The 25654-nt window shown below is 34.8% G+C and overlaps 4 protein-coding genes and 1 long non-coding RNA gene across 7 annotated transcripts; 4 read left to right on the top strand and 1 right to left on the bottom strand.

The window, feature by feature from the left end:
• The first annotated feature begins 1152 nt into the window (after positions 1 to 1152).
• Positions 1153 to 2289, top strand: LOC149962289 (uncharacterized). Its single transcript, XR_016479838.1, has 2 exons — positions 1153 to 1424; positions 2044 to 2289. It is a non-coding gene; the product is annotated as an uncharacterized LOC149962289 (long non-coding RNA).
• LOC149962288 (uncharacterized) lies at positions 1867 to 3922 on the bottom strand. Its single transcript, XM_090167938.1, has 2 exons — positions 3438 to 3922; positions 1867 to 3376 (listed from the first exon to the last, which is right to left on the bottom strand). Exons 1-2 carry the CDS (start codon positions 3750 to 3752, stop codon positions 1943 to 1945), a joined length of 1749 nt encoding a protein of 582 aa, XP_090024064.1. The 5' UTR covers positions 3753 to 3922; the 3' UTR covers positions 1867 to 1942.
• Positions 3923 to 8689: 4767 nt separating this feature from the next.
• Positions 8690 to 20795, top strand: LOC149962286 (uncharacterized). Of its 3 annotated transcripts, XM_090179545.1 has the most exons (12): positions 8690 to 8777; positions 12819 to 13161; positions 13239 to 13301; positions 13363 to 13438; positions 14185 to 14269; positions 16988 to 17132; positions 17207 to 17278; positions 17345 to 17432; positions 17500 to 17658; positions 17719 to 17781; positions 19269 to 19534; positions 19651 to 20795. In XM_090179545.1, the coding sequence occupies exons 2-12, from the start codon at positions 12901 to 12903 to the stop codon at positions 20068 to 20070; spliced, it is 1698 nt and encodes a 565-aa protein (XP_090035671.1). In that variant the 5' UTR covers positions 8690 to 8777; positions 12819 to 12900; the 3' UTR covers positions 20071 to 20795. The 3 variants fall into 3 exon arrangements, with proteins under 3 accessions (XP_090035671.1, XP_090035682.1, XP_090035679.1); XM_090179556.1 differs by lacking the exons at positions 8690 to 8777; positions 19651 to 20795 and having other exon boundaries at positions 12788 to 13161; positions 19269 to 19288; positions 19353 to 19523; XM_090179553.1 differs by lacking the exon at positions 8690 to 8777 and having other exon boundaries at positions 12789 to 13161; positions 13242 to 13301.
• Positions 8815 to 12075, top strand: Clbn (Nuclear export mediator factor NEMF homolog Clbn). The gene has a single exon (XM_090179538.1). The coding sequence runs from the start codon at positions 9020 to 9022 to the stop codon at positions 11984 to 11986; it is 2967 nt and encodes a 988-aa protein (XP_090035664.1). The 5' UTR covers positions 8815 to 9019; the 3' UTR covers positions 11987 to 12075.
• Positions 20796 to 21221: 426 nt separating the features above from the next.
• Positions 21222 to 24952, top strand: LOC149962285 (uncharacterized). Its single transcript, XM_090179517.1, has 11 exons — positions 21222 to 21583; positions 21643 to 21699; positions 21759 to 21837; positions 21979 to 22057; positions 22120 to 22372; positions 23122 to 23175; positions 23256 to 23331; positions 23398 to 23505; positions 23869 to 23988; positions 24091 to 24353; positions 24427 to 24952. Exons 1-11 carry the CDS (start codon positions 21314 to 21316, stop codon positions 24880 to 24882), a joined length of 1815 nt encoding a protein of 604 aa, XP_090035643.1. The 5' UTR covers positions 21222 to 21313; the 3' UTR covers positions 24883 to 24952.
• The last annotated feature ends 702 nt before the right edge of the window (positions 24953 to 25654 follow it).

Below are 25654 nucleotides of genomic sequence, written 5' to 3'. Positions count from 1 at the left end.
TAATTCCAAGTCTGGCATGGGCTGTCAAAAAATCTATGGAGTGTGACGCCCGATTTGTCGTATATCTAGCCCAATTTCCAGCCCAACAAAAAACCGCGAATTTTAAACTAGCCCAAAATTTCGCCCAAGCAAATTTAGATAGTAGCCCAATTTTTCGCCCAAAAACGGTAAATATTTCTAAAACAGCCCAAAAATACAACTTTTGCCAATTTTTAAAAATGATGTTTTTTTAAAAAACACTTTATGAACGTTACGAAACCTTAATTACAGAGTAAAATTCACACTTCGCAACTATAATAAGCTTCGAGCTTAGGAAATATAGCGCCACCCTCCTTAATATCCGCCAACTAAATATGTAAACTAAAGATAATACCAGACATGCATACCCGTGGCTACTGCTGGGCAGTGCCACTACATTTATAATCTCCGCTAGATTTATCACTCTTGGGGCTTGAAAAACGCGCGTAGCTCTAAAGTAAGCGGACAATTCAAATTCGGATTTTATCCAGATTACACTTTACCATAAGCCTATCAGCCCTTAGTTCGAATCGAAAGGCAGTGTTGGTTCAAGCTAACGACTGTCGAAAGTACAGCGCTAAATCCACCCGGTGGCGGAAAAGAGAAACGTAACGCGTCTCGCAATGCATGATGCCAGCTGCTTTAGTAAGAGAGAGGTGCGTAGAGAGAGAAAGGGAGAAAGAAGAAGCTTCAATTTATCTCTACCAGGTGCCGATACTATTGCCAGATTTCTTCTTTTTCGCCCGTCCAGTGGTGGTACAAAGGGCGCTATGTGCGTTTCAAACTTAGGGTTGATAGGCGTATGACTTTACTGTAAGAAGCCAATAATTCAATAGTGACTTTAAAAAAAAATTACTAAAAATAGTAATTCCACAGAGAAGAAACAAGAGAAGCCCAAAAAACCGCCCAACAGCCCAATGACAAATTTCTCGCGAGTGAGCTTTTAAAGAAGCCCAATAGGCGCTTAAATAAATCATCGTCCAAGGAAATCGCGATTTTACGTAACAAATGCAGTCTGAGACGGCGAGTGAGGAAATTTTACGTTGCACAAAAGTCTGAGTCGACGAGAGAGAAAAATTTTACTTTTAAAATGTAGTGTGAGACGGCGAGAAAGGAAATTTGACGTATCAAATGCAGTCTGAGAGAGAGAGAGAGAGACCAAATACGAATTTTGTCCGGTTTGGCGTACCATTGTTTTCTCCCGGCCCCGAGAGCGACGGAAAATGAGCGATATTCCACTGTGATCGCGATTATCTCGCTCGCCGCGATATAAGCAGCTGCATGTGAATGCGCCGAGGGAGCGCAAGCGGAATGAGCGTATGGAGGCGGCCGTGAATATTCTAAGTTAGAGCAAACTGTACCCAAGATTGAGCCTGCGCTCTTTCTTATTGCATTTTGAAACTCAGGTGACCTTTCAAGTATTAAGCTTATTTCTCTTTGAGCGAACGATATATATTTTTGGTTATTTCGTTTGCTCTCTGATTAAGCATACTTTAAATCTGCAGTTTCCCTAGAATCCCATTGATCATGTTCTTTTTAATTTTTTTAACACTCAATCTCTGGGTCTTATTCCAAGGACCAGACACCCTTATATACAAGTCTGGGATATTTAATTTTTAAGTAGATTTTAGTGTTAATTTTCCTGTGAATCATTAAATTCATTCGAACTAAACTCCATAAGCGATAAGTTGTTATAAAAAAAATTATATTGAACTTTGAATATTTATATATGTACATTTTCTGAATCAGAAAATTAAACTATTAGAAAGCAGTAATGATCAATCTCTTTAACTTCTGGTGGTATGTAAAATTTATAGGCATTTAAATTTACTTTATATTAGTACCTTTATTCCACAGAAAAATTGCCCACATAAAATAACTTTCAATGCATGAAATATATTTATTCATATAAACAATGTAAAATTTAGCTATCACTCATGACTGCTTCATCAACCTCAAAAGATTTATTACCAGATCCTTTCATACTGTTTAGAGATTCTAAATGTTTCGAATATTTCTGAATAGTACGGCTACATGGAAGCGACAAAGCCTGTTTCACAATTTCATAAGAAGCAGGAGCATCAGTCATGACAAAATGTGCCCATTCCACAATGGCTGGGTGCCATTTCCGAGGCCTCGCCTTGTTTGAATTGAGAATACTGTATTGCTCTCGTAACATTAGCTTCTGAAACTCTACTCTATGTTCAAATGGGTTAATTTCTTGGTTTTCATCTTCATTCTCCAATGAACTAAATAAAAAACCTTCCTTGACTTTATTCTTCATTTTTAACATTGCGTTTCGCAGTCCTCTAATTTTTCTCTTTAATGCTATGTTATGTTTCCTTACAAGTCGCGACTGTTGTTCAATCTGTTGGCTTGTCATATACCGTTTATTAGTGAACCTCGATTTTCCATCTATGACAGGCTTTTTATTGAACTTTTGTCGGTTTCGCAATACCATTTTGGTCTTCCTGCAACGTTCGCACAAGACCGAGTGACGGCTTTTGAATATCTGGAGGCAAGATTTTGATCTAACAGAGTCTGATGTATCACATTTTTCATCCACTTTCAGATACTTTTTCTGAAACTTTTCGTACAGCATTCCTGTAATACCATTACATATACGCCAATTATCAATTTCATACATAATATTTAACAGTCGCTCATATCGTGTTATGGGAACAGTTGGGTTAAAAACTGTTTCAGAGTAAATGGGATGATCATAATTCAAAGGTTTAGTAAAGGGTGATATTTTTACGGCTAGTTGTAAGTTAAGCTCTAAGGTAATAGATTTATTGTCAGGCAGTGTTTTTTTGAACTTGCACGATTCGGGACTGATGTAAGATAGGAACCAATTTACTCTATGAAAATTATTAGCTTGATATAATAAAAAGTCTTGCACAATTTTTTCTAGTTGAGAGTTGTACGTGGTTGTTGCGGTCATCTCAGATACTTGAGTAGAAGATTCAGAATATTCCACAGTCGGAACCTGAGGTACTATCGACCTTACAGGTACCACAGTGGCTTGTACCATGGATGGCCATTGTGTCACATTTATGTAACTTTGATCACTCTCTTCAGTAGCTTCATAACCATTTATCGCGTATGTTTCTGTCACTGGTAAGATCGTATCGTTGCTATTACTAAGGATCTGAATGGATTGTTCTTCGTGTGGTTCTTGTTTAATAGTATCCATAAAGTAGCATTCTTCATTATTAGGAATACTATTTAAAAAGGTAACTAATTCTGGATTTGGTGTACTAGATATCACTTCGGGATTTGATAGTTCTACGTTGGAAGACTCAATTGGGGGTTCCACACGGGACGTTTTATGATACGTATGTGTCAAAGTCACAACCTAAAATACAACAGAACTATTAGTTTTATGAGCTTCACCCATTGTTAAACATTATTCTTACATCTTGGGCATTATCAGTTGACTTTTCAATTATAATTATTTTCCTATTCTTTTTATATGAGAAGTCGGGTATTGGGTACGGATGCTCTGGAGTGGGCCCATTTCCTCCAACAAAGTGTTTGGAACAGATGTAATGGTAACTTGTTATCGATTGTGTTGTGATATCGCTACGATTAAGAGCTTCAACCCATAATTTACATTTTTCGTAGTTGCTCGTCGGTTTTGGAAAAGGAATGAAAAATACCCCTTCCATGTTGGCGGTTTTCGATTTATCGCGATTTTTACAGTTTGTGTACAAGCAATATTTTCCACCCATGGCCAAGGCTTACAGGGTAACGTGTTCAGGCTAGAGTTTGAAGAATATTTGTTTATTTTTCATTAAAAAATGTATTTTTATGGAACAATTATTGTTTTAGTAACAAATTTTAAAACTAAACAAATTTAAATCGTCGTAAATTTTTGGATTCTTGATTATTAGTACTCCCGCGCCATCCAGCCTATTAATTAAACCGGAGTTACGAGTGTCTACTTAAACACGAAATTTGCATACAAATAATAAAATTGGGCAGCTAAATAAATCCACGAGTATTAATAGGCTGTTAGAAAAGTGGTGCCAGACTGCTAGCTGCTGCTGTAAATAGAACAATCTATACAATTTTGAATTTTCTCAAAAAAAAGCAGCTAGATGGCGCTATGGTTTCAGAAAATGTAGAAAAATGTTTTTGAATTGTTTGGAAAAGTTTGTTTTCAAATCAAAACTTTACATTTATTAGGTGGTTTCTTTGCGGTTTTTCTAGGAATAAAAGTGTACTGTTTTTACCATAAAACGTTTTATTCGCCTGGGGATGAGAATTACTCTGCCTCATAATATATTCGATTGTTCCGCAGTAATTAGGGCTACTCTTTTTACTCCTTCAGATCCATAGACATAATAAATAGGAAAGACCCCGGCGCTTGGGTTGGCAAGCCTTTTTTACACGCCAGTATGAAAAAGCAGACGCGGGGGAAACGACCAAAAATTCGCCACCTGCCGGTCGCAAAAAAAATATTATTATCTATGTACGTAGTCTAGATTATCTTTCAATACGTTACCAAAACCACGGCCAACTTTGATCTCTCGCGCTACAGCGGCCATCTCATTCGTTGACGTTTCTGTGTTAACCTATGAGCAAAAGATGTGTATGACGTGAAATTCATCAGCTTCCCGCGCGAATCGCGGACATATGGAAGGCTGTGGCTATTGACACACAAAGTGTGTGGCAATAGTCTCTTAGTTATTGATACACTTTTTGTGTCAATAGTCACTTGACTACTACGACATTGTGTGTCATTAGGGAAGAAACTATTGACACACGGTGATTAATTCGTATTTTCGTAGTAAAAAACTAATGGATTTATGTATTAATTATGTGTCTAAGATTTCAATTAGACGCCAGCTCCAGACCTGATGAGAGGGTAGTCATTGTATTTTAATGAAATATTTTAATACGTACTATTTTAATTATTTATCTTAGTAACATTTCTTATTGACACAACAATTGGTTTGTGTATTTCTTATTGACACACAAACTGGTTCGTATATTTATTCTTGACACATAAATTGGTTGGTTTTTTTTACTGACACCCAATTTGGATTGTGTATTTCTTATTGACACACCAATCGGTTTGTGTATTTCTTATTGACACACAATTTGTGTATTTTACCCTTACACACAATTTGTGTATTTTACCCTTGCTTACAAATAGTGTATTTCTTATTGACACCCAAATTGGTTTGTGTATTTTTTATTGACACACAAATTGGTTCGTGTATGTCTTATTGGCACACCAATTGGTTGCTGTATTTCTTATTGGCACAAAAATTGGTTCCTGTATTTCTTGTGAACGTTCCTTTAAATCCATTCCATAAATATTTCCAGTTTCCCAACACGACCGTTGAACAAAGTTGAGTTAGTTTTAATATTTGCAGTGCCGGATTAGCCATATAGCAGAAGTAGCAAATGCTACGGGCCCCGCGCCTAGAGCCATTACCGTAACTAGGCAGGTGCCACCCGTAAGGCCGCACTGGGGGCCTATTCTTAAATATTCGAAATCCAATTTTCGATCGAAAACTACATTTCGAATTTCGAGATCTCGACGAATGGTATTCGGTAAAGATTTCGAATAAGCGTAAATCAATGCAAATTGTCGAAGTCGATCTCGACATGGTATAGGGTATCGAGATCGAATTCCCATTCAATTTTTTACAGAATCGGCCCCCAGGACCCGGAAACGAGGTAAAAAAATGTAATGTTCTCAGTAGTGACGTAGCTTCAGATTTTGGGCCCGCCAACAACTAGACTCCATTTGGAATTTACCGTTTAGAAAAGTATGGTCATAATTTTGAATAGGCCCCCCTAGGCCCGTGGGCCCGCCTGCATAGCGGGCTCTGCTCCCCCGTAGCTACGCCACTGGTTCACAGTGGCATTAAATAAACCTTTAGCATACGAAAGTACAGGGATTGTCACACTTTTGGTAATTATGTCACTTTTGGTTCAAGCCTTTTGAACCCCAAACGGCGCCCCTTACCCTCGCCCGCCCTTAGCGAGGGCCAACCCCGCCAATGTCTATTTGCGGTACTGGGCAAACTGATTACTATTTCTCATATCAGATACATTTCCGATAAACAATTTGATTTCTCTGGCTCCCTGTACGCTTTTTTATCTGACCTACGGCTATCTGGTTTCGGTAACCGACGAGGCCACAAATATTTAAAAAATTACTAAATTTGTACTCCCTTGTAAGGAGTGTCACTGAAAAGTTATAAACATAAATTTTAACATTTACGTTTTGGTTTCCCGTACGAACGTAATTAGTGTTTTCCCTTTGCTCCAGATTCGTTATTATCTCTCGTAACCTACGTTGCATATTTGAATTTAGAGGTCCTTAAATTATGCTAATAATTCCTTCAACGTAGCTTCGCGCCTACTTAGTATTCTCACTATACCCAACTTTTCACAAATTTCTGCAATACAGGTTGCTGATCCCTTTAAGATTTTCTCGGAATTTGCGCGGGATCTAGTAAAATTTCAATGCCAAAGTGGCCCTTTAAAAACAAAGTACAACAAGAATAAAAGATGTTTTAAGAACCGATATTTCATCTCCCACCAAATTATTTTGACACACTTTTTGTAATTATGTCACTTTTGGTTAAACTAAAAGTGTTGAATAATTTGACGGGAGAAGAAATATCGGTTCTTAAAACATCTTTTATTCTTGTTGTGTTTTGTATTTAAAAGGCCACTTTGGCATTGTAATTTTACTAGATCCTGCGCAAATTCCGAGAAAATCTTAAAGATAACAGCAACCTGCATTGCAGAAATTTATTACAATCGGCTAGCGGACAGTCAAGCAGAAATTTGTCAGCAGCTGCACCTACAGCGCGACCAAGGTTGGTAAAATTTGGACTAGAAAAGGTTGCCTCGAAAAGGGGGCTTTGATTTACCCGTCGTCTGATTCTAGGTCTGTTACTCAGCCTTCTACTGTAGTACATGACGTCACTGGTTCGGAAAATGCTAGGCTTCTCAAAGTTACAAGTGACGTCACCTGGTTCGCCCAATAGCATTTATTTTCGTACATGAGACCCCCTTGCGGCGCGACTACCAGAGACCAGAGATAAAATTTAAGAAGCCGCAGCGCTGCATGGTGCAAAAAGGCATAAGTCTGATTACCCGGGTTTGGAACTCAAATATTTTTTTCATATTCTCATGCGGTTTTGAAAAATTTGAAAAATGGAATAAAAAAAATAACACACAAATCAGCTTATGCGGGTTTAGAATTCAGGTAGCGAAATACGGCGCTCTCGGCGAACGGCAAGTTTTCTGCAGACATAACTTTTTTAATATTTTATTTACAAAAATGCCTTCGCAGTGTTTTATTCCGTCGTGTAAAAAGCGTCGATATTCCGGTGGCGAAAATATGTCATTTTCAGGTAATAAACATTAGGCCTCGGCTAATAAACAGCGGGAAATCCGAAATTTAGATGTTTAGGCTTAATGTTTATGAAGCGCACCTGCAAATGAAACGGAGCTAATTTCTTCCAAATAGGTTTACAGATTCCTTATTACAAATATATTTAAATACAAATATTAAATTTAATACTTTTACGATTATATTTAAGTTATTACCCGCAAGCTGTTACGATCTCAAAATCGAAAACAACCCAGCGAAATCCTACGGGAATTTCCCGAGGTTGGCTGTCGATTGCATCGTCTGCAATTGACTCCCGCGAGCAGCCTTGGAAATAAGGTTTTTTTAAACTGGTCCTTATGACCAGTGACCCCCTAGCATATGAATTATTAAACTGGTCCTTATGACCAGTGACCCCCTAGCTTATGAATTATTAAACTGGTCTTATATAAAATGTTCTAATGTCATTTATAAGCCTAAAAAAACCTATACTACATGTTTAGAAGTTAGATTATGTTGGTAACATTAACTTAACACGTATTCAAAATAGTTAACTTCATTTTACGAGTACCACAAGAATAGTACAATATAGTACTATCTCAACTAAGACTACTACCATAGCCTAGAAGACCCTCGTAATTTACCGTATTATCTCTCTTTCTCTAGGCCTCGTAACTCCAGAGTCCCCGGTCCGTTACCGCGTAGCCAACCGTACTTGGGGAAAGCGAGACTAGAGGATTGAGGGTTTGAGGCCAGAGGGGGGGTTAGACAGTTCGACTCTACATAAAACATCGACGTGCGGCCGCGGCGGTAGTAAGCGGAGTCGCTGTACATAGAAATCCAGTGAATAGGGAAATCAAATTTGATATAAACCTTGAAATAATAGGTCATCTCCTATTATTTGGAATTATTACACTGGTCACCTTCTGTTTTTTTGTTATTATTTCGAATTAATAAATTGGACACGGTGACCAGTGACCCCCCCAAATTTTGAATAAATAAACTAGTCTGAGCAATTAATTAATTGGTCTTTGACCACCTGACCACCGTTATTTCCAAGGCTGCCCGCGAGAGTAGCGGACCCACTCTACGGCCTCTCATTGGCTGAAGGTTCAAAACGAACTGGCGAATGTAGCGATTTCTATGGTTTTTATACCGTCATTTTCCCCCTCACTAGTCAGTGACTATCCTTATGTCCAACCCTGTTTGCTACTACATTTTGGAGATTTCTGAGAATATTCCTACAATTGCCTTAACTTGATTGGTGTTTTAAGACCACATGACAAGTAATTCATATGGTTTTTGACCTTGAATGATGACGCAGTAGGAAGTCATGGAATGGGAACTTTCTCTAGTTTCTCCTATCTCGAAAACCTGTGGATGACCCGTGTTGGTGAGTTAGATTTTTTCGAATAATGTATGCGTGTCTTTCGGAACTTTTTTTTATGGCATACACACTGATAGATTGTGAATTGTCGTATGGCTTTTGACCGTATTTTAAATAATATTCAAATTTAATTATTGAAGTTCTAAAAAAGGTAACAGACAGTCTGATATCTGGAAAGTCAGTTTCTTAACGGGGTTATTACGGATAATAAGCCTTTGCTCTTATCGTGATCGTTTATTATCGTTATCATGAAGACTAGATTCAGTACATTAGACCTTATAGTCGCGGTGTCAGAGCTGCGACTAAAACTAGTCGGTATGCGGTTAAATCAAGTATATGACATTGACCACAAAAGCTACATCATGAGATTTGCGAGACAGGAAGAAAAAGCCATACTTTTATTAGAATCAGGTATTCGTTTGCACACAACTGAATTTGAATGGCCAAAGAACCCAGCACCATCTGGGTTTACTATGAAACTACGCAAACATCTTAAGAACAAGAGGCTAGAAAATATAAGTCAACTTGGAGTTGATCGTATTGTTGATTTGCAATTTGGGATCAATGAAGCGGCATATCATGTAATATTGGAACTATATGACAGAGGAAACATAGTTTTGACAGACCATGAATATGTCATTCAAAATATTTTACGACCCAGGGCAACTGGTAGTGAAGATGTCAAGTTTGTAGTTCGAGAAACTTATCCAGTCCAAGCAGCCAAACAAAAGGAAAGTAAACTATCATTGGAACAACTTACAGAACTCGTAAAAAATGCCAAACCTAATGAAAATATCAAGAAACTCCTCAATCCTAAGTTGAGTTATGGTCCAGCTGTATTAGAACACGCGTTGTTGTCTGTTGGTATTGCTGTAAGCAGTAAAATTGGCAAAGAACTATCAGAAAATGGTATTCCAAATATATTTCAAGCTCTTAGTGTGGCTGAAGAAATAGTAGCAGAAGCAGCTCAAAATCCATGCAGGGGCTATGTCATACAAAAACTAAATAAACTTTCCACTACGTTACCTGGTCAAAATGAGGAACGAGAAACACTAACATATGATGAGTTTCATCCCTTACTTTTCAAACAGCACCTAGCCTGCCCTTTTATTGAATGTGAAACATTCAATAAAGCGATTGATATCTTTTTCTCCAGCATTGAAGGGCAGAAGATTGATATTAAAACAATGGCAAAGGAACGAGAAGCGTTGAAGAAACTAGAAAATGTAAAAAAAGATCACGAGAAAAGAGTTGAGGCCTTAAAGAAAAGCCAACTTAGCGATGTTCAAAAAGCCCAACTTATTGAGATGAACTTGCCATTGATTGACAATGCAATATTGGTAATTCGTAGTGCAATTGCCAATCAAATACCATGGTCGGAGATTTGGAATATAATTAAAGAGGCCCAAGCTATGGGGGATCCGGTGGCACAGAGCATCAAAGCCTTGAAACTTGACTCCAATCATTTCACAATTAATTTGAAAGATCCATTTGATATTAACATAGATGAGGATGATCCTAATAAAGTTCCTATGCAACAAGTTGACATAGATTTGGATCTCTCTGCTTATGCGAATGCTAGAAAGTATTATGACAAAAAACGCCAAGCTGCCAAAAAAGAACAGAAGACTTTAGAATCTTCACACAAAGCTTATAAGAATGCTGAGAAGAAAACGAAACAAACGTTGAAAGAAGTTGCTGTTAAATCTACAATCATGAAGGCCCGTAAAACCTTCTGGTTTGAAAAGTTCTTATGGTTTATCAGTTCTGAAAATTACCTAATCATCGCTGGAAGAGACATTCCTCAGAATGAATTGATTGTGAAGAGGTATATGAAACCAGGCGATATTTATGTCCACGCAGATATACATGGAGCCAGTAGTGTGGTTGTTAAAAACCCAACGGGTCAACCTATACCCCCTAAAACTCAAAATGAAGCGGGTACCATGGCTGTTTGCTGTAGTGCTGCTTGGGAAGCGAAGGTAGTAACGAGTGCTTGGTGGGTTTACCATCACCAAGTTTCAAAAACAGCACCATCTGGGGAGTACTTGACACCCGGAAGTTTCATGATCAGAGGCAAAAAGAATTATCTGCCTCCGTCACATTTAATTATGGGTTTTGGCTTCATATTCAAACTTGATGATGAAAGCATCGAACGCCATGCTGGAGAAAGAACCGTGGTTCATTTGGAAGAAATTCCCTTAACTGAAAATGATGATGCTGAGCAAAATGACGAAGAGTTACCTCTTGAAGATGATGATGAAGAAGAAAAGGTTGAAATGGAAAAAGTAGCTGTGGTGGAGGAAGAAACAGCAAATGCTGGAAATGAAAGCAGTGATGACGAGCCTAGCCTCTTTCCTGATACAGTAGTACCTGTGACTCAAAATGTCAGGTGGCCTAGTGAAAGTGAAGCTGCAATGACTGCGTCTGAAACGACTGATACCAAAGATACAAAACCAACAACATCCAAACAGAAAAAAAAGCAGAATGAACTGAAACTAACCCCTAAGGAAGAAGAAGAGATAACAAAGCAGCCTCAAACCAAAAGAGGGCAAAAATCAAAGTTAAAAAAAATAAAAGAAAAATATAAGCATCAGGACAATGAGGAACGTCAATTAAGAATGGAGATTCTCGGATCTGCTGGGCTGCCGAAAGAAGCTGTAACCAAAGGAAAGAAAGGGAAAAAAGCTAAAGAAAATTTGGTTCAGAACGCAAATCAAAATAAACCCAAGGAGAAAGTTCAGTTATCATCTGTGATCCTTCATGATGAAGAAGCCATTATAGGGGATGAACCCAAAATTGAGTCTAAAGAAAAGGACATAAAACCGGAAAAAGAAGACACAGAAGGAGCCGCAGAAGAGCAGCCTGACCAACAGTCTGATGATGAGCAAGAAGGAGCACAAGTTACAGATGAAATAAAAATTATTGATTCATTAACAGGATGTCCCATAGTTGAAGATGGGTTATTATTCGCTGTCCCAGTCTGCGCTCCTTACACTGCGTTACAAAATTTCAAATTCAAAGTTAAAGTGACTCCTGGTATGGGTAAAAGGGGTAAAGCAGCCAAAACAGCTCTGAGCACCTTTTTGAGAGACAAAACCGCAACTTCTCGTGAAAAGGACTTGTTAAAGAGTGTGAAAGATCAGGACATTTCTCGAAATCTTCCTGGTAAAGTGAAACTTTCCGCTCCTAATCTTGTTAAACTGAAGAAATGAGTTTTTGTGGATTTCAATTTGTATAATATATTAAATAATGAGTTATATATGTATGAGTGAGATTTAAATAATAAAAATGTTAATTTTTTTATAAATGAACTTTAGTACTTCTGTAATTTTTCCTAGCGAAGGCCGCCCCTAAGTGTAATCGAAAAATATCAACACATAATCTCTTGACATTTTTTACCCTGATAATGGATTTCATTGGAAAATGTGGATCTAGATCAACAGTGATTTTTACTGGAAAAATAAGGAGGTGTAGTTTCTAAATAAAGAATTCTTACACCAGGATATGAGACCCAGTTACTGTAGATAATATCGCTTAAAAAATAATTTAATTATAAACCTTCGCAGGATCGCGATGTGGTTTTCAGTGGGAGTGACCATAGTAAAATAAAATATTAGAGAGCATAGAAATGTATACTTATTTATAAACCAAATTTTCCAAAGATGTGATAGTCTTAGAAAATCTTCATATGGGATATTTCACCATACATTATTTTCAAACCTGCGAAGGAAATGGATTCTTCCTTCTAAGAGCATTTGTATTTGTTTCTGGCAGGGTTGCCACAGGTCAGATAATTTTAAGAATTTGAGAAAATTCAGGAAATTTAAACTATAACTGAAAAGATTAAAATCTGATAAAAGTAAAATATGAAGTACCAAAATGAAAAATTTTGGACTGAAAAAAGGTTGGGGAAAAGTGAGGGAATTTAAAACTGAAATTTTTGTGGTATTTTTTTAAAACTTGCAATTTTAAGTAATAGAATTTCTCTAAATATATTCGAGTGAATTTTGTTCTGTAAATGTCATTAGAAAATTTGATTTTCAGAATCTTTTATGGTCAAAAGTTAAACCAAAGAAATGTGATGTTTATGCATGGAGCAGAATCATAGTTGATTCTGGAACACGTCATGGCTCTCAATTGCCCATTTCATATTCTTCCATTACTCACTAGTGTAATTTGCATAATACATTTGCAAGAAACAAATGGCACTTACAAACCTGAAATAGAGCTTAAATTTCCATCAAATCACGAGGTTCTCAGGGAAAATGTAACTTACAAAATTCAACTATTTGCTTCCAATTCTCCATCATTACAAGATTCTTGCCATTATGACGAAAAATTACTCCTAGACACTCAAAATTATGGGCCATATCCATACTCCCCATTGGTGAGTACTTGTTACTTTTATCTTTCTATGGGTTTCGTGAAATCTAATGTGTTTTAAAATGAATATCTTTTATTCAGAAGAATATCACACAATTTTTCCATTTTGATAAACCGTTGCACACCTCAATTCTATGTTTTAAAGTGAGTTTATCTTTTAACTACACGTATTTTATGAGTTATTAAAAATACAGGGAATTTTTAGATAACTCCGTTTAAAAAAAATGAAAGTTACAATGACTTAGTTGATTATCAAATGTTCAATTTAACTGATGGTCCAGGTAAGTAAATTTAGATAACTAAAAAAAACCACTCTGCAGCTGTGATGGAAATTGTCAAAATTTTAAATTTTTTGCACCAGTAAATTTTCTATTTTACACTTTATATGTCTAAGACTCCAATGCAACTCGAGAAACAGAATGAATACAAAACTAACATGTTCTTCAATTCAATGGCTGGCAAGCATCACTTAGAAGCCAAGATAAAATATTAGTGCATATTCAAAAATTTATGTATTTAATTTCCTCTTATAAACTAAATTATTATGTTATTTTAAAATTACCTAGCCAGGCAGGAGTGCCTATTGGTATGATAGGTTACCTAGCGCTGAGAATCTTAACTTAAAGCCTAGATATCTGATTTTACTTTATACCTTTATTTTAATTGTTAATTTATGCGTAGACCGTATTGAAAACCAATGTTCTGTAAGTGTGAGAACTATACTGCAGCAACCTTCTTTGTAGTTCGGGCCCCACATAAAATTTGTGAGTATAGTAGTCGTATAGAGTTGATATTTAAGCCATAGTTATTGAAAAAAAACTTCAATCTTTCCTTGTTTAAATACGCTCTTGAAGTTTTCAATTGCCTTACACTTCCCTATTATATAATTTAAGTATTTTATCATAAACAAAGCATTCACTTAAGTGTTTCCTTCATTATAATTTTGGAAGTATGGCAGAGTTGTTTAAATGATTATAAAATATCTTAATTATGTATGATAATATCAACTGAAGATCTATTTTTCAAGGGGTAAATGCATCCAATCTCTACATGTATCACTTTTGTTCAAACTGGACTATATGGTATTACATATACGAGGGCAGTGACATTAAGTAAGTGGTATATTTTTCTTAAAATATGGCTGATGGTGATTAATATACATTTATCTTATATTTCTAATGCATGGTGCTCTAACCCTCAACCTGCGGATACATGTACAGTGAATATTATCATTGTAAGATTAACATATTAAACTCCATATGGCTTTGTGGCAGTTTATTTGCTTTTTTGTTTAGAAATTACTTAATGTTCATTGCTCATTTATTAAATTAATTGACTGGGGAATTCAGATTTCGGATCATAATAATAGTAAATAAACACAACCCAACCCAGTAAAACTAAAAGCAGCGTAAGACCCAAAAGAGTAATATTTTAAACTGAGAGCTTGTCGCTAGTGATTGTACAGGGGTGACATTTGAGTTGGGGTCGGGGAGAGAAAAAAAACCCAGAAAAACCGGGTCGGGTCGGGTCGGGTTTTTTTGGGAATTTTTTTTAAGTGACAAGAGTAAAAGTAAAACCATAATTGTATAATATTGTTTCATAAGTGTGATACTTCCTATTCTTCACATGCAAAAGTTTTATTGAGAGCTATTCACAAGACTGCGTTACGGGCTTCGTCGCCGTTTTGCGTCTGCTTGCGAACGCGTCACACGTAACCTTTGACACCGCCTCGCTAAGCGTAGATTTTCTTCTTGTGATGATGTCACTTCGTTACTAGCTCTCAGTACAATATTTCCCAAAGTGACAAACTTATTGAACAATATTGTAGACTTATGTTAAAACCAAAAACTAAATCAAAACCATGGCGAATGAGAAGCGAGCCTAGCGAGTGTGACGCGACCTTTGTACCTTCGAACGAGTGAAGTCGCTGAGAGAATAGGCTGCTGGTTTGCCCTGTCCTTCTCTGTTTTGGTTGTAGCTAAGCGCTCGGGCGTTTATTCAATTGTTTTTTTATTTGGAAAACCCGACTAAAAAAACCCTGACCAAAAAATTTAACAACCCGTCGTGTTGGGTTTGAAAACCCGGGGATCCCCGACTTGTCGGGTCGGGGCCAGGGTCCCCGTACGATCACTACTTGTCGCTAAGTAGGATAGCGGGTAAAAAATAAATAGTGTGGCATTTTAGAACTTATCTCTATGTGCGGGTGAATAGAAGGGAAAATCGTGCTAAGATAAATTAATAATAATAATAAAAGCATATTTATTGAGGATATGAAAGATTAGCTGTGGCTAATTTACACATTGCTCCTCACAGACCAGAGAGAACGCTTACAGTACATAGCTATTTAGTTCGCTCGGTAGTCGATGGTGGGACTAGCTCTCAGTAGATATTCCAAAAGGCGCAAAGGATGTTCCTTTTGGTAAAACTGAGTTATTAAACCAATTCACATGACAAGTTATCAAAGACTTCTGCAATTCTGTGTCTCAATTAATTTTCTAAAAGAAATATATGATAAGAGAAATCGAGCTAGGTATTGTAATCAAATTTAATAATTGAATGTACGAAATAATAAAAAAATAGCAGCTTCAGAATGCTTTCTACTGAAAAAAAAGGTTCTGTACAGCACAGGTATACCGATTACTAGTCAGGTACATTGGTGCCTGACTAGTAATAGTATACTAGTCTATAGCTTTGACTATATGCAACTAATTACAGATATAGCATTACCATATTATTATAAGCTATAATAGTGTACAGATTTTTATTACGTGATTAACCCCTCATCATGGACCGGCCTAATTAGTAGGGATGTGCGGATAATGTTTTTTGGTACTGGTTTGGATATTGAATAACAGTTAAATTTCCAATTATAGTTCAGTTCGGTTATCGGTTTGTAAAAACTTTGAAAACAGTTATCAGTTTCAATTTTGAGAAATTTCTGTATCCTAATCGATTAGTCGTTTTTATTAGAATATACTAAACTTAATTGTTAAAGCCTTAGTTATTTTCTAGAATTTGTTTATTATAACTTAAAATTTAACAAGTATTAATTTCTAACTTTCCCTGGACACAACAAACAAAACATAAGTGATGGTTTCTGTTCCTTGTCTTGGCGAAACTGGCACAAGAGAAGTATGTTAAACTAGACTAAAACAATAATACAAGCACATACAGTGTTAAATTGGTTGCGTCCAAAAAAAATGCCAATAGACAGGAAACCAAACAAGGGTATATGTTCATTGACTAAACTATGAAATAGAAGCGGGGGGAAATCCCTGCTGCCCCCCGCGGTTGACACGCCCCTGTGCATGGAACTGGCAAGAGAGAATTGAGAAGAGAAAGTCAAACAAACTTTTCTCTTTGAAAAATAGGCTCATGCATCCTCTGCACCTGCCCCCCCCCCCCCCTAATGTCCGTTGTAAAACCAACTTCAATTGTTAAAATCACTCTGATACTCTATATTTATTTTCTTTTCTAGGAGATTAAAATAATTGGTAAGACCAAGAATTGGTTAACTGTATAAAAAAATACTTTAAATGTAATAAATTGATAACTGAAATTATCAAATACTTCATAAGCCCCCAAAACAAATTTCGTACTGATTTATTTTTTCAAAAAGCGGTATTCGAAAATTTGGTTTGATTAACCTAACCAATAAGCCTTGGTAATCGGTTATCCGCCAATCCCTACTACTCCATTTTTTTCTTGTTAAAACCCCTTTGATTTTATTAAGAATTTGCAATTTACTATCTTTGGATGCATTTTGAAAGCGTTTGTACTTCCAAAATCGTGGAGTATATTTTTTACTGAAACAAACAATTATTTTACAGATCTGGTCTTGATATACAATTGGAAACGATTGATTCTTTTAAACAGTGCTTCGAAAAATATGAAATACAGTTATGGCATTCAGAGAAGTGGGTAAATCATTGTGAGCCTAAAAAGCCACTTCTCCGTATAACCACAAAGGAAGTAGTAAGCAATAGTAGGCATAATATTTCTGAGTTAGGATTTCTGTTAATATTTGTGGTTCTGGTTACGTCTTGCAGGGTTTTAGGGAGGGAAGAGAGACTTTATTGGTAGGATTTCCAGAAATTTCATCTGGTTATAACTGTATGATTGTAAGTTTCAATTAACTTTTCTTAACAATATTTAATTTTGAACAAAAACTTAAAAATTTCTTGTAGATTTTGGGAAAACATTCGACATGTTTAGAAGATATTTCTTTTAAATCATGGTGTATCACTGGCCTTAGAACTAAAATTGTCAACATAAGTATGACATAATTACCTTTATGGAAGTATTGTATTGTCTTGCATTTAACAATACTTTTAAACAATAGGTAATTCTGTAGAAACGCCTGTTGGTGAATCTAAGCCAAGGAAGAACGAATCTCGCTACTGGATCACTGTGGTTTGTGGAATTGGGGTTGTGGTAATAGCAATTGGCCTTGTTGGCGCTTCTTTATGGTATTACCACTTTGTAGTGAAAGTGAAACGACGTATGTTCATTTTATTTTTCTCTTTGGGATTAAACTTAATTTTAAATCCTAAAATTTTAGTTGAAAGAGCTAGTGTTTCCACAATTGAAACTGACATTATGGAATATCCCAATTATAATGGAGGTATTTGCTTCTTAACTATGTTGGTTCTCGTAATAGAGTAATTATTTCTGAAATCGACAGGGTTTGTTGCTCGATAGTGGCGGATTTCAACCAAACTTTTTTGTGGGTTTATATAGCACTCGTATGGAAATGTATGAAGCACGTGGGCCCTAATTGAAAAATTTCAAAAGTTATGAATTTTTAAAATTTGACTTTTTTTGAATAGATTTTGCGCACTGTCTTCATATTATATTGAATATCTCAATTGGTATTGGTTTTTTAAATACGAAATTTGGTATCCCAGGCTTAAAGGACCATCTTAAGTCGGTATTGAGGTCAATTTTTTTATAGATGTTACAGTTTTTGTAATATGAGCTCATTAGGGGGGTAGTACTTGATGTTTGATTCAGAAAAAGGGTCAACTGGAAATTCATTAAATATTTTAGCTAAAAGCCTACTTATAGAGAGAAAATATATGTTAAACTAAAATTGATGGTATCTCGATTATTAAGGTCAAGATATACCTAACTCGTGGGAACATTTACTTTAAACTAATTTAATCCAACTGGCACGAAATAATGAGTATAAATAATTATATTTGTATAGTATATTAAATTCCCTTTTGAATACGAAGAGTCTCTGGTGAAATGTTTTCACCCCATGGGTTTCGGAGTTCCTATTTTTGGCCAAATAGAAAAGACGAACACTATATTCCAAAGAGTCAAATTCTGTGCGAGGTTAAACGTCCAACGTGCCCTAGGGGAAGACACTATTATTTTGATGAAGAATGTTCGAAGAAAAAAAAACTTTAATAATTTTTCAGTAATTTTTATTTCACCTCCACAAAAATTTTCGGTAAGCAATATACGTGCGCCGAGATGTTTACTATAAAATTTCATCAATTTTGGAGCACACCCTTTTTGTGTAAATAAATGATAAGTCCTACCTTGTGTTTAATTTGTTAGCAATATTTTGTGTGAAAATGAATAAACCTTAAAATTTAAAAAAATTATTTTGACCTTAATAATAGAGATACCATCAATTTTATTTTAACGTATATTTTCTCTCTAAGTGGGCTTTTAGCTAAAATATTTAATGAATTTCCAGTTGACCCTTTTTCTGAATCAAACATCAAGTACTACCCCCCTAATGAGCTCATATTGCAAAAACTATAACATCTATAAAAAAATGACCTCAATATCGACTTTAGATGGTCCTTTTAGCCTGGGATACCAAATTTCGTATTTAAAAAAACAATACCAATTGAGATATTCAATATAATATGAAGACAGTGCGCAAAATCTATTAAAAAAAAGTCAAATTTGAAAAATTCATAACTTTTGAAATTTTTCAATTAGGGCCCGCGTGCTTCATACATTTCCATACGAGTGCTTTATAAACCCTCAAAAAAGTTTGGTTGAAATCCGCCACTATCGAGCAACAAACCCTGTCGATTTCAGAAATAATTACCCAATACTGATATAATGATAATAGTAATCTTTTCATAGCCTCTAATTCCACCGACAAAGTACTGTATTTTAAAAAGAAAGAAGTAACTATACTTTATACTCAAGAGGTACCTGAAATATTAGAAGCAATTCTTGCATTAGTGCGTTTCCTACGGAGCTGTTGCAATTTGATTGTTCGAATTGATGTTGAAGATGAGGCCAATGTCAGAATGAATCCCTTAGGTTGGTACAGTGAAGGGGATTTTTTCATTATTGTTGAGACAAATGGAGCAGTTTATAGGGAACAAGCCTGGATTGAGAAAAAGGTTTGTTCATAATTTTTGCTTTAAGCACTGAATAATTTTGACAAAATATTTAAAATTTGTGAAACTGGCAAATCTTTTCTTTCAATTGGAAAAACTTAACCTGGATGTACCTTTAGTGTATCTACCACATGGATGAAGATTTTCTGGACACAAATTTCACACTTAATCTAATGAGAATCATTGATAATGGCGATTCATTGGTTGATTACTCAAAGTACTTAGTAGTACACTTCAGTTTTACACCTAGCCAACAACGTTTTCAGACAATTGCTCTAAGTAAACGCTATGTGATATCGCAACACCTTGCTCAACTGTGCCATTTTATAACCCATGGAAAAGACATGATTCCCTCGACTAAAAATCTTTTACGTTTTGCCAAAAAATGGGAAGGAAATGATAATCTCAAAGCCCTTAATTACGCCATCACCAAAGCTTCCAAATTTGTGTGTCAAAATCCAAATTACATTAAAAATGTGTATAAGGAACGTTCCATGTCTTTTACAGACTCTGATGATGACCAAACACAAATGCTGTGATGTATCCTGAATATTATAATTTTTATTTTCTAGTTGTATATGAGCAGAAATTTTTTTTGTCATAAAATATTTTTATTGAGAATTAATCATTTATATTGACACAAAATATGTAATTCCAGTATCATAAAAATTTTGTCATTTAACAAATAAATATTACTGGTATGTAAATTTTACAGATCTATTTATACCATTGGTTCTGAGTTAATTTTAAACAATTTAAATAAATTTTAATATTTGTTTCCAGTGAGACATGTTAAAGAAAACCCCTATGAAGAAATGAGAATCTCAAAGCTCTTAATACTGCATATATATATTTTTTAATATACCTAGAGATAGGTGCCTGACATGTCAGACCACTAGTACCTCTAGGTATATTAAAAAATATATATATATGCAAATCTAACGAAGTTTTTTCTTTAAAATTCATATATTACATAAATGTTTGGCCGTAACTTATAATATATGTTTCCTAGTATCATAAGTAACATAACTCATAAGTATGCCCTCGTATATCATCAGATGATGATCTGCAAAGCGGTTTGAAACATGTCAGACCCCTAGTACCTCTAGGTATATTAAAAATTATATATATATATGCAAATCTAACGAAGTTTTTTTTCTTAAAAATTTATATATTACAACTAGCATATAGACTGCAAAACCACACTTTCTTTCAACAAACATTTATGTTTTTGTAAAAATTGAACAATAAATACAACTTTTAAAAAAAGCATTTTTCACATCCTAAATATACTAACTTTTGTTATTTAACCCACATCCCTAATATATTAAATGAATTTGTCTTTGAAGGCTCATTTTCATTCATTCATTCATTCCATCGCATAGCTATAATGAAAAAAACTTTAAATTTCAACAGTTATTCAAATCCTTCAAAAGGTTATCACCACCACCCACAAATTCCCCCATAATTGAATCTCAGCCCAATAATAAATATAGCTTAAGCCTATAAATTCCATGAAATCCCATATTTATAACGGTTGAGATAAATAAAACGAAAGCGCTCTTGGATAAGATTTACTATCTATATAACAAAATATTTTTTATCAGTGAAGCAAATAATTGTTTCAAAAGATATCTCTAAACAAATTGTCATACATACTACATTTTGCTAAAAGGATTTGCTTATTGCATCTTATAGTTTTAGTTTTGGCCATAAAATGTGGTATAAATTATTGGTTAAACTACTCTAATAAAATTAACTTTGAAACAAAAAATATACATTATGAAAAAGAAGTGGATTGCCATATGGTTGATCATGGTGTCTAGTTTGAGCTATAGCCTTCCATCAAGTGACAGAAATTTTGTGAAACTTAAAACTTTTCAATTTAGTAACTATGCCCCGAATGTGACGTACAATTTTGAGTTTTTCGCCCTTCAGAGGGATCTGTTGTACATGGCTAATACAGAAATGTTAACCCTTATTGATCATACTGATTTTTATCATCACAATGATTTGCTGTTTACCACAAACTTGAACTTGGATGAATTGCTAGTAATATTTCAAATGTTTTGTTATATTTAATTGGATAATTAAGGTTCTACTAATTTCAGCCTCCATCTAGTTCATTAGCTTATGGTATTAATGGCATAATTAAGTATTGTATCCATGTGAGTTTCTAATTTCAATTTTCATACAATTTTTGAAATTTTGAATGTTATCTCTGTAGATTACGCAATGTTCGTCAAATAATTCTTGCTCTGAAAAATTTGAAATTTTTGACATTCCAAATGATCCATCTGGTATTGGTATGCTGATTTCTAATCTAATATCCCAAAACCTAATTTAATTTCTCATTTATAATTTTTAAGAGCTATCTTAAAATTTTCTGAATATGAATATGTACTTACGTGTTAGTTATTTGTCATGAAATTGTTATCTTTCTAAAGGGGTATCATGCAGTAATTTGAGCCACGTAAACTGTATCAATTGGAATATTTCATTGATACCCAGACCGAAAATTCATAAGTGAGTTTGGTATGTTTGCTTGATGATGCTTTATTCTTCACAACTGATATCTGTTTTTATAGATCAAGTTCTCATATTTCACTTCACTTACGAAATCCAGAGTTTAGAAGTTGTCTTTTCCCCACTATCAATTTTACCATATTTGTTTCTAATATTGTTAAAGGAGAGCTTGAAGTTTTGGTTCGACATCAAATTGTACATGTAGTAAATATAAGAATTTCATTGCGGGAAGTAGTAGAGTGGGGATTCAATATGAGTGAACTATGTTTGATGGGTAATGAAGTCCAGAGTAAAAATGAAATTATGAAACCTCAAGTAAGTCATTTTAATTTCTTATCTTTTTCAAAATGTGCTTGGCAATGCTTCAGCTAAAATGTGTGTAAAAACAGTTAGTCTATATTTGCAGTGACTCGAATTCGACCCATTTTTCTGTATAAAAAGAATTTTAAAAAGAATAACATAAAAAGCTCATCAAATGGTTTCTTATGCCCCATTGCAGTGGTGCCCAATTCTGAAAATGGTTGAAAGTGATCAGCCTATTTCAACAGATATAGATCGCTCTCAGGGCAAGTTCATCGTGTGTTCCTTTTTAGCTGAAGAATAAAGTCACATAAAACTTTTCAACATGTTCCATTTCTTTCTCAATTGGAGTGAAATTAATTACATCAGAGACCAATTCGAACAAATCTTGAGTATTCAAATGGAAAATGTTATTAGCAAGGATCAAACAAGGTCCAAAAACTACCTTGGGCCGTGGCCAATGCTCGGTTTGATTTTGGTCCTTAAAGGATCGAATGAGGGTCAAAAACTGGCTCTGTCTGAGGCCGAGGCCAAGGGCTTAAAAATGTTCTAAATGGCCAAGGCTTGGTTCGATCCTTGATTATTATTTTCAGTTTTGTGATGCAGCATAAGAAAGCTATGTCTTGGTGCAATGTTATTCATAGCATACAACTTATTTAACATCTTCGTACTAGTGCTAGATATAAAGCTAGCCCGATTTCAAATGTTTATAATATTTGTATATCAGAACGCGTGATTCAATTAAATTTAACTTTTTATTTTAGAGTGCACTTGATTTACAATTTCCTGATCTTAAACCTGGAAACTACTGTTTTATTGTATGTATGATCCATTTTTGAAATTGGATATATAGTTGAAAAGGTTAAGCAATTGAAAATATTTTTCACTAATACTCAAGCTAACACCTATCTATAAAGAATGTGCCATAGTAAGACTACCATTACATTCTGTAATTATTGAAATACCTTTCCTAGGTTAGTAATTGTGTAGATTATTTGTTGCAGTTTCCATAATATGTAAATCCAAAACTTTGATTTTAGGGGAAATTTCACCTGATGAAAGTAGAAGTTTATGGGAAAAAGTCAAGTATCTGATGTTCATAGGTGTCATGGTATCGATTCTGGCAGTTTCGTCCCTTTTTTATTATGGTATTCATAAATTAAGACATAATTATAAATATAGTGCTTTAGAAATGAATGAAGTGTAAATAGTAGTTGAATTTATTTATTCTTCTTTTGACGCAGTGAGAATAATTGTTTCTTTTGGATCATTAAATTTTTCTGTAAGCCTTGGCGACTCTTTTTAAAAAGCTGGTGGAGAAGCCAGTTACACAAAGAGCTAATTGCATTTGTGTAGTAATTCAAATGTGTTATCAAAGTTTAATGCTGCTTTAACCCCTGAAAAAGTTTTTGTAAAGAATTAATTTCAAGAATTTTTGCCCTTTTTTTCTGGTTTAAGTCAATATGAAGTAAGATGATTAAAGGGCGACATTGGCGTTTGAATTTTACTAGTTTCCCGCAAGACCTCCAGAAATAGGGCTAGAGAAATTGCACAATATCATTGGTCAGTTCAGCTATCACGAGGTACAGAAGAGGAGCTATTATATTTTCACCCAGATATTTCAAATACAAGTGAGTCTTTTGAGCTTTGGATTATCTATAAAGAATAAATAAATCCTTTCATCGCAATGTTTGTAATTAAAGTAAATTTTTTCATAACTTTCTTTGCTCAAGAGTTAATCACAAACGGTCATGGAAATCACCGTAAAGTTTTAACTGTATTATACTCGCAAGAAACAACAGAAATAATCAATTGTATAAAAGAATTGGTGCGTTTTCTCCGATTGTGCTGCAATCTAGTTATACGATTAGACATTGAAGATGATGCAAGAGTACAGACGAGTGCCATCAGTTGGTATACTAAAGGTGATTTGTTTCTTTTGGTTGAAACAGAAGGATCTGTTTTTCGGGAAAGAACCAAATTTGTGGACGATATGGTATTATAATTTTCAAACGTTAAAATTAAAAAATTCTATCAATAAAGATTAATAACATTTCCATCTTATCCAGACTACATTTCATGTCGAAGAAGATCTGTTGGATGATATGTTTCTTGACAGTTTAATTCGGACAATACATGATCCAAATTCAATAGGCGACTTTTCAAAATATGTTGTTGTACATTTCTCGTTCACTCCAACCAATTTCTGTTTTGCGACAGTCGCAGTAAACAAGCGTTACATTATATCACAACAACTAGCTCAATTGTGCCATTTCTTAGAGCATGGATCTGATCTGATACCAACTAACACAAATTTATTAAAATTTAAGAAACAGTGGGAACTTTGTGAAGAATATGTAGCCTTACATAATGCAATTGCAGAAGCCACAAGGTTTGTTAATATGAATCCAAATTATGTACTTGATGTTATAAAAATCTGCCATCAAGAATCAGAAAGGGATGGTGATGGTAGCAATCCCGAATCAGAAAGTTATGATCGTAATATTAGTATTTTTAACATGTAAATGTGCTATATTAGCTCAGGTTGTAAAGTTTTGTACTATTAGGGGTATCATTAAAAATCACTTTAAAATATTTTAATTGGTAATTACTCATGGAAAAGCTTTGCCATCTTTCATATTGTTAACGAAAACTTTCTTTCAGCCTTGCGTTTTACTATCCACATTTACTATCAAATAATTAATATTGATATAAATTAATAGACATCATCAGAAACTTAGCAGGGTGTATCTCAAATTGATCGATCAAAAACTATTTAGCATAAAATTCTGAAATTTTTTGGGCTTTTGATTGGTAAGGGAAATTCTTTAATTGGTAAATTTCAACCAAATGGGAAAAATTTTCGCAGTTTGGAAACAATTTAATTTTTATTGGTTGTTTCAATGAGAAAGTTGTGGAGCATATTGAAAAGTATCAGTGGCGTCACCAGGATTTCAAAACTGGTGGCGCTTAAGCCATAAGCACTGGTCAGGGGCGTCCTAGTGAGTGATATGGGGGAGAGGGGAGCTCGCAAAAAGGTTTGTAACGTTGAAACATTGAGGCCTTTACTAAAAATTATATTTTGATGCCCATTTTTAAGTTCGATTGGGAATTTTAGGAGGCGCTTTTCGGAAATTTTATGTGGCGCTTCAGACATTTTACAGGTGGCTCAAGCGCCGCCTAAAACACCCTAGCGACGCCACTGAAAAGTATAAAAACAAAGTTACTTAAATCCTAAAGGGCCTATTTTTCATTAATTTTTGAGGTCATGAAAAACAAGTTGGTTCTACCCAAAAT

The sequence above is a fragment of the Leiobunum rupestre genome, chromosome 1 (assembly GCF_980474605.1).
Source record: "Leiobunum rupestre chromosome 1, qqLeiRupe1.1.hap1, whole genome shotgun sequence".
Classification (NCBI taxonomy): domain Eukaryota; kingdom Metazoa; phylum Arthropoda; class Arachnida; order Opiliones; family Sclerosomatidae; genus Leiobunum; species Leiobunum rupestre.
Note: the sequence above shows the minus strand (reverse complement) of the source record. Positions and strands in the feature narration are given on the sequence as shown.

Coding starts and splice junctions, on each gene's coding strand:
- LOC149962288 (XM_090167938.1), bottom strand. CDS start 3,752: ATGGGTGGAAAATATTGCTTGTACACAAACTGTAAAAATCGCGATAAA. Junction 3,377..3,437: donor CAACTGATAATGCCCAAGAT/GTAAGAATAATG, acceptor GTTGTATTTTAG/GTTGTGACTTTGACACATAC.
- Clbn (XM_090179538.1), top strand. CDS start 9,020: ATGAAGACTAGATTCAGTACATTAGACCTTATAGTCGCGGTGTCAGAG.
- LOC149962286 (XM_090179545.1), top strand. CDS start 12,901: ATGGCTCTCAATTGCCCATTTCATATTCTTCCATTACTCACTAGTGTA. Junction 13,302..13,362: donor CCTCAATTCTATGTTTTAAA/GTGAGTTTATCT, acceptor GGGAATTTTTAG/ATAACTCCGTTTAAAAAAAA. Junction 17,279..17,344: donor CTGGTTATAACTGTATGATT/GTAAGTTTCAAT, acceptor AATTTCTTGTAG/ATTTTGGGAAAACATTCGAC.
- LOC149962285 (XM_090179517.1), top strand. CDS start 21,314: ATGAAAAAGAAGTGGATTGCCATATGGTTGATCATGGTGTCTAGTTTG. Junction 21,838..21,978: donor AAATGATCCATCTGGTATTG/GTATGCTGATTT, acceptor ATCTTTCTAAAG/GGGTATCATGCAGTAATTTG. Junction 23,332..23,397: donor TATTGAAATACCTTTCCTAG/GTTAGTAATTGT, acceptor CTTTGATTTTAG/GGGAAATTTCACCTGATGAA.